Here is a 7,949-nt window from a genome sequence, read left to right as displayed (position 1 = left end):
GGGGTGGAGTGGATGGGAGTTCATGGGCAAAATAGGGTAAGACTGTTGAGATTTAAATTCAATTGGTCTGGGATGTGATGCCCTGATTCCTATTCCTGAAACAGCTAATGGTGGTCCATGAACCACATTTTAACTGCAGTCCATTATTTCTGTCAAGACACAGAACCTCAGTGGGCACGTTGATAGGGCTCCCTTCAGCACCCTGGAGCTGTTCTTTCTAGGTTCCACTTCTCCTCAGGCTGGATTCCTCCAACACCATCTTCTATGAAGCTCAGGCTCCTGACTGTGGGCAGCCTCAGGCCCAGTGTCAGAACTCCCAGCATTCTAGACAGACAGACAGACATACACACACACACAAAATTCTGGCCCTCAGTCCCAGTGTCAGGACTCCCAGCATTCTAGACAGACAGACAGACAGAGAGACACACACACAAAATTCTGGGCCTTCAGTCCCAGTGTCAGGACTCTCAGCAACACACACACACACACACACACACACAAAATTCTGGCTCTGCTCAGTCTCAAAGCAATCCTGGAAAGGGCAGGTAATCGGCCCACTTTTGTGAAGTCAGGGTATCTCAGGTATAAGCCATAGCATACACATTTCACAAAAAGAAGGCAATGATCACCCTACCAGCCCTGGTATCTTTTTGTTTACTTGTATTTAATTATGTGTGTCTGTGTGTGGGTATATGACTGCAGATGCCAATGGCACAGCATCCCCTAGGAGAAGAAGTTGTGGCTGTGACCCACTCAGTATGGGTGCTGGGAACTGAATGCAGGTCCTCTGTAAGAGCGGTGTGCACTCATAATTGCTGAGCCATCTTTCCAGCCCCAACTGTAATATCTTTGACAATTACTGCTAAAGAGAAAATTTTCCTTCACTATAACCAATCTTTCCAAGTTTTATTCCAAAAAATTATTTGTTGAGATTAAGATGTTTATAAAGATGTCCATCATTACAATAAAGCATCCACCTGGACAGACATGACAAGGACCCAATTCAGTATGTAATGTCCTATTTCCCCGATGGGCAAGTTAAAGAAGAAAAAACAAGGAAACTTTTCCAGGTTGGAAGGCCAGGACAGCTTCTAACTGAATTGGTTCCTCTAAGGAGTTATAAAATCCATGATTTTGTCTATTTATCCTTTTCTTTCTGTTCTTTTTCCTTCTTCTCCCGTTCAGCTTTAGCTTCCTCCTCTTCATGTTTTTTGATCAACTGTTCCACTTCCTTTTGCTTGAGGACTCTGATCACTGTCTTTCCACTCTCTCTTGTTAGGGTGGCGATCTCCACTACAACACACACAGGCATTTATATCAGAGGCAGAAGTACTCAACAAGTAAGTGTCAACACGGTTACTCTGCTCTCTACCGGGTCTTGGCTTTTTCCTTGCTCTCCCATGTTTTACAGTAAATGATGCACACACATTTTTAAGGGAAAAGAATACCTTTGCTCTTGGGATACCCTAATTTTTACTTAAAGATCTTTTCTTCACCCAGTCACTTTCTTAGCAACCTTTCGAGTAAGCAATTGTTAACTGACTCACACAAGCTGTGCTGACCAGAAGGAACAAGACACTATTTAAACAAAGCAACACTTCTTTATGGACTTTTCTAACTTCTTTTCAATGATCTAAAAAGCAGCTTCCATGAGACATGGTGGTGCATAACTTGAGATCCCAGCACTTGGGAGGGAGGCACAGACATGGGGATCAATGCTAGTTTGAGGCCAGCTTTGGTCTGCAGTGAGTTCAAGGCCAGCCAGTGATACGGGACCTCCAAACTAGGGGTTACACTCAGGCTCAGGTCCTTAAGCCCTATGGTGTAGGACTGCAGCTCTATAATTCATCAAGGCTGAGCTTAGTAAAGCCATGGAGTCCTCAGTGTCTCCTAAGCAGCAGCTTCAATGAACTAAAACTTGTTAAATATAAGGCTACTCAGTCCCCCCACTCAACTAGACAAAGCAAGAGGAGACAGGTCACCTTTCTCAGCTGACAGTTTGCTGACGTCCATTGTCTTATTCAGCACCTTGATAGCCAGAGCAAGCGCTGCCTTCAGGGTCATCTCTCCTTCCTTGTAGTCTTGCTTCAGCATCGACACAGCGGCCTAAAGCAATCAACACAGAGAGGCTCCTTCAAATCTCTGCATGTGCACACTCGGGTGGGTAGAGATTAGTCTAGACGAATTAATGCCTGAATTGATACTGACGTTGTAAGTGGTACAAACAGCAGGGAAGGTCGACATGAGATGGGGGAAGAGGAGAGCAATGTTCTATAGAACCTTTATCTTAGCGCTCACCCTCAACACAACTGTCCTTAGGAGCTCAGGAGTGAAATTACATGAGGAAAAAAAGGTTTGCTTCTACAACTTATAATTGAAAACTAGCACTTAAGCCGGGCACACGCCTTTAATTCCAGCACTTGGGAGGCAGAGGCAGGCGGATCTCTGTGAGTTTAAAGCCAGCTTGGTCTACAAAGTGAGTCCAGGACAGCCAAGGCTACCCAGAGAAACCCTGTCTCAAAAAAACCAAAACCAAAACCAAACAAACAAGCAAACAAACAAAAAACAACTAACACTTAGCTACAAAGTTCTCTAACAAACAGCACTAGAAATCACAGGCATTTTCCTTCACATTGAGACGGTTATGAAATTGTTGCGACCAAATGCTATGTTGAAAACTTTAACTCTCATTGTCATTTCAACACTACAGGTCTTCTTAGCCCTCAGTGTCACACAAATACTCACAGCACTGTTGTTTCCAATGCACGTGGCTTTCCAGCCTCCGTAATTTCCACTTGGGTCACTCTGATAGAGCTGAAAGCCATAGTGCTTATCCCAGCCAATATACAGCAAAGAAACACCAAAGGGACGCTTTCCTTTAGCAAAGAAAAAAAAAAATCAATAATCTCAATTTTGAAAGGCAACAATCTCAATTTAGAGCTGTCAGTGGCTGTGGCCGAAGCCTTTCTGTGAGGCTAAGCATGCGTAAGTGCTTTGTGCTCTGGCCACTACAGATAAGCTCAGTCAGACTCCACCTCTGTTTCTAGGAGCTGGACTCTGGCTGGGGAGGAAATGAGGACACAGAAGGCCAGTGCTCAATTTCATTATTATGTAAAAAGAATCTGTTTCAGACTTGAAAATGTTACTTTAGCTTTGCAGTATCCTGTTGGTGAAGCTGCCAGTTGACATGTGGAAGCAGATTTGTTCGGGAGGTGGGTGTTATCTGCAACCCCAGCGTTCGCCAGGCTGTGCTAGGGCTGCAGTGAGCTCCAGTTGAATCCAGGCTACACAGTGTGAATGTCTCACAAAGAAAACAAAGTGTGGAGAGTGAAAGGCTTCAGAATGCTTAGCCCTAAATCACTCCTCCAGGGCTCGGGGATCATGAAGGAAGAAGGAACAGAGAGACTGTAAGAGCCAGAGGTGGTTCCCAGATACAACAGGGCAGCTTCACATGAGCTCACAGCAGTGTGGCCCGCACTAGACAAGACCTCAGCGCAGAGGGAAGGTGCGCGTGCCAGCTGGGGAGTTCCTAGCGACTGGTAGCTGCTGGGAGAGAAAGACAGCTTTCTTTACGGAGTGACCCTTAGGATGACAGTGCTCGAGCGCAGGTCTCACACTTGAAGAGCATTTGGACAGCACAGTCAGAACCAGTGGATTTTAAAAGGGCGGGGAGGAGCGAAGAAAAGAACAGGAAGTTGGGGGAGTTGAGAGGTGGGGATATCTGGAAGGAAATGGTGAGTGAATACTATCAAAATTCATTGTATGATAGCCTCAAAGAATAAAAATATTTTTAAAATGTATTTTAAAAATCCAAAACCAAAACTCAACAAAAACAAAACAACTACCCCAAGAAACCTTAATGCAGAACAAAACAAGCAAAAAGTTTGTTCTTCATAAAACGTTTTCAGTTTTCAGAGTATTTTCAAAGAAACGGATTACCTCCAAATTGTGTATACGCCTGTTTGATATCGCAGAGCGCTGTAACCAACTGCTCACACGGAATTGGCTCCTGGTACTGTAATAAGTACCTAGGATAAAGAGATTGGCATATTAACAGGCTTCTCTAAAATATACAAGAAAATGTTCTCTAAAAAGGAATATCTATAACGAGGAAAATGCAGCCATCACTTGTAATTTGAATAAGGAGGAGCGGGCAAAACATCCAACATCCTGATACTCGTCCATCTTCCCAGTATTTTGTAAGTCTGATTAGAAAGAATATACTCTTCAAGTTATGAATTTTTTGTGGGTTTTTGGGTTTTTTTTTTTTCCAGTTTTCCGGGACAGGGTTTCTCTGTGTAGCTTAGGCTATCCTGGACTAACTTTGTAAACCAGGCTGGCCTTGAACTCAGAGATCTGCCTGCCTCTGCCACCAAGTGCTGGGAATCACCACCACCCAGCTCAAGTTATGAATTTTTAAAACTACTTCAAACTTTGCAAAAGAAAGCTTTCCTTGGAGACATCCGACTCACGTGCTATATGTTACGATACTTCCGTCCTTACCTTTGAGCAATGAGCCTTAGTTCATTAGTCAGAACATTAGCATCAGATGTTATGCCTGCCACACTGCAAGCCATGTCCCTTGAGGAAAAAAGAAAAAAGCCACTGTAAGCAGATGTTTGCCAGGGTATTTCTTTCTTTTCTTTTTAAATATTTGTTTGTTTTATGTATATGAACACTCTATTTGCAGGTACACCTACATGCCAGAAGAGGGCATAAAATCACATTATAGATGGTTATGAGCCACCATGTGGTTGCCAGGAACTGAACTCAGAATCTCCGAAGAGCAGTTAAGTGCTTTTAACCTGAGTCATCTCTCTAGTCCCTTTTTCTTTCTTTCATTTTTGAGACAGGATTTCTCTGTGTAGCCTTGGCTGTACTGGACTTGCTTTGTAGACCAGGCTGGCCTCAAACTCACAGTGATCCACCTGCCTCTGTCTGAGTGCTGGGATTAAAGGCGTGCACCACCACACCAGGCTTTACAGCCAGGGTATTTCTAAGTGTTAGGAAGCACCTATATCTTTTAGGGATTCACGAGCTTTGGCTCACAGGGACTACCTTCAGGAACAGGCAACAAAAACAACAATTGTCTTAGGAGATGTTTACCTAAAGTCATTCAGCATAAAGATAAGCAATGCAGCCTGGAGTCTTCAACAGATGTATTTATTATTGCCATCTGGAAACAGGGCATGAGAAGGAGCACTAACTAAGCAGCTAAGTAAGGAACCATAGAAAAAGGTTTAGTTGGATACACAGACCCTCTCATACTTTGGGGTATAACTCAATGCCTGACCTGAGAGATGAGAGGTGAGGGGACACCAGGGTGGGGAAATTCAGAAGTTGCCTAGGCATTGTACTCCCTTTTCTGCCTGTTCCCCAAAACCTTCCTTGGCTCTCTACAGCCTAGACATCCACTCTGATTATGCCTAAACAAGACCACAATTTGTTGAGTAGAGACTAAAGTGACTCTGTGGAAGAAGATACTATGTCAAATAAGTGTACCAAAAGGCCCGAGATGTACCAGGCTCATGCAGGGCATGCATTTCTGATGGCTAATTAACCCAACACAGAGCCCACTGCCTTCTAAATATCTATTCCTTTTGTTTGTTTGTTTGTTTGTTTTTTGAGACAGGGCTTCTCTGTGTAGCCTTGGCTGTCCTGGACTCGCTTTGTAGACCAGGCTGGCCTCGAACTCACAGAGATCCGCCTGCTCTGCCTCCCGAGTGCTGGGATTAAAGGCGTGCACCACCACACCCAGCTATTCTGCTACTCTTAAACAAAAGTGGAGCCCAGCTTTAATAAGAGAAGCCTCAAGTGCCGCAAGTGCAGAGACTCATGGCTGCCCATGATACAGAAATAAATGAGAGCTGTGGGACAGCCTAAAGAAGTCTCTTAAACCACTCCCTCTCTGAGGTGTGTGAACGTTGGAAAGGGGCCAGCAACTACTTCAGACTAGTAAGACAGGGGCTGGAGCGATGGCTCAGAGGGTAAGAGCACTGGCTGCTCTTCCAAGGGTCCTGAGTTCAATTCCCAGCAACCACATGGTGGCTGACAACCATCTATAATGAGATCTGGTGCCCTCTTCTGGTGTACATGCAAGCAAAACACTGTGTATATATGATAAATAAATACATCTTTAAAAAATAGAGTAGGAAGACAGAGGGAAAGGCTGCAACAACTCAAACCATGAATTCACAACTGATTTGGGCACAGACAGACAAGACCAGCCCCATCAGTAAGCAGCCAAGAAGCACTTCGTAGGATCCTACCCTCTATGTTGGAAGTACTGGCTACCGACAGATTCTGGGAAAGGCAAACTCTCACTGTCTTTGGTTATGTACCCACTGCTAAGCCCAGCAGACTCAACCCACAGTTGCACACGGCCCTGGTAATGCCAGTGATTCAAAACAGAGAGACAGTAAGAGATTTGTGGGGAGGAGGAAGGGGATGGGAATGGCAGGGATGGTATGTGACAATGGTATGCATTGTGTACATGTCCAAAATTGTAATAAATAAACAAATAACTAAACAGGCCCCAGTGACAAGTATTCAGTCGGCCTACCGCCTACCACGGAAGGCAAAGTCTCTGTAGCTGCAGGCACTCAAATTTAACAGAAATCAGGCTGTACTGTGCCCACATCTCCAAGAGCCTTCTTCTTTGGTAAAGAGTCAGTATAATTCTGCAGAATTCCTGCATAGTCATTCTAAACAGTATCTTGAAGGACTGCTTTACACCAGGCACTGTTAATGTATCTCACTCATTTACTTGGTTTGATCAGATTTCCACAACTCTGAGTCCTCAAGAAGTTAAGTAAGAGGGAACAGCATCACACCTTGTATTGATGGACCAGTGAGTACATACTTTCACCACGGCACAATGCTATTTTGTGTAAGTGTTTATAGCTTTGCACTTAAAAGTGAATTATACACATACTAAACATACTGAGACATAATACAATAAATGGGCTTCAACAAGGTTATAAGCAAAATAAAGCAAATACTCAAATTTACACACACACACACACACACACACACACACACACACACACGCCTCAATTCAATTCTACTATCGCACAGAGGACCTTTCCCTAAATATGCAAATCCTACTTATGTTGAAAAGTGCAAACAGTTCAAACCCTTCCCCAAGATCTCACTTACTCATTAAGTTTATAAATTTTTTCAGAAAAAAAGACTTCATCAAGCAGCTTGTGGATGTTGCGTCTCTCTGCTGCAAGCAAAACTCCATCATTGGCTAAAATTCCCAGACAGGTGCCTGCATGTCCAATAGCTTCCATGGCATATTCCACTTGGTACAAGCGACCTACAAAACAGTAAAACACAAGGTTCCTCTGTGTTCTTGTGCCACTGATCCAAGGGAAATGAGCAGTGACACTATCAGGTAAAAACAGCTGTCCCTACATTTATTCAACAATGCACGATGTTATCAACCTGGCGACAGAGAGTTCATTCAAAGTGCATACAGAATGAATTTAACTCCAAAACGTGTGTAGCTAAACACTGCACTAAAACCCAACACTAAAAACACAGTACTTAAAAACAAAACAAAAAAACCCAGCTTTCTTTGGAGCAGGTTAACTTTTCTAATTTACCTTCTGGAGAAAATATTGTGGTCCTGGAGTCATATCTTCGAGACTGCAACGGAAAAGTAAAGAGATGATGCCTGTTCAGGGGAAGGAACCTAACTTCTGGAAGCCCACAAACCCCACCCAGTGGAATGCTGGGGCTGAGTTCCATGGGAAGGAGGAGGACCCCACTCAAACCCCTCGTTCCCCCTTCTGTTTCCGAACAAGCCGTAACATTCACCAGGCAAAAGTTAGATGAAGTGTGTCATGAACTCACCATGGCTTCTGAACTTTATGTAATTCCTGTGAAAGGAAAGCAGGATCATTAAAATAAAAATCATAATTTAAGAAGTAGCTTCGACGTTT

General features: G+C 43.8%; 1 protein-coding gene across 1 annotated transcript; it reads right to left on the bottom strand.

Moving 5' to 3' along the window:
• Positions 1–887: 887 nt before the first annotated feature.
• Psma4 (proteasome 20S subunit alpha 4) lies at positions 888–7,653 on the bottom strand. Its single transcript, XM_051156478.1, has 7 exons — positions 7,611–7,653; positions 7,159–7,321; positions 4,504–4,581; positions 3,940–4,028; positions 2,746–2,876; positions 1,983–2,106; positions 888–1,293 (listed from the first exon to the last, which is right to left on the bottom strand). Exons 2-7 carry the CDS (start codon positions 7,293–7,295, stop codon positions 1,139–1,141), a joined length of 714 nt encoding a protein of 237 aa, XP_051012435.1. The 5' UTR covers positions 7,296–7,321; positions 7,611–7,653; the 3' UTR covers positions 888–1,138.
• Positions 7,654–7,949: the final 296 nt, after the last annotated feature.

This window comes from Acomys russatus, chromosome 14, assembly GCF_903995435.1.
Source record: "Acomys russatus chromosome 14, mAcoRus1.1, whole genome shotgun sequence".
NCBI lineage: Eukaryota > Metazoa > Chordata > Mammalia > Rodentia > Muridae > Acomys > Acomys russatus.
The sequence above is the reverse complement of the archived record's forward strand: the minus strand, read 5'-3'. Positions and strand labels throughout refer to the sequence as shown.

Coding starts and splice junctions, on each gene's coding strand:
- Psma4 (XM_051156478.1), bottom strand. CDS start 7,295: ATGGAAGCTATTGGACATGCAGGCACCTGTCTGGGAATTTTAGCCAAT. Junction 4,582..7,158: donor AAAATTTATAAACTTAATGA/GTAAGTGAGATC, acceptor TTTTTCCTCAAG/GGACATGGCTTGCAGTGTGG. Junction 1,294..1,982: donor CAAACTGTCAGCTGAGAAAG/GTGACCTGTCTC, acceptor TGTGTGTTGTAG/TGGAGATCGCCACCCTAACA.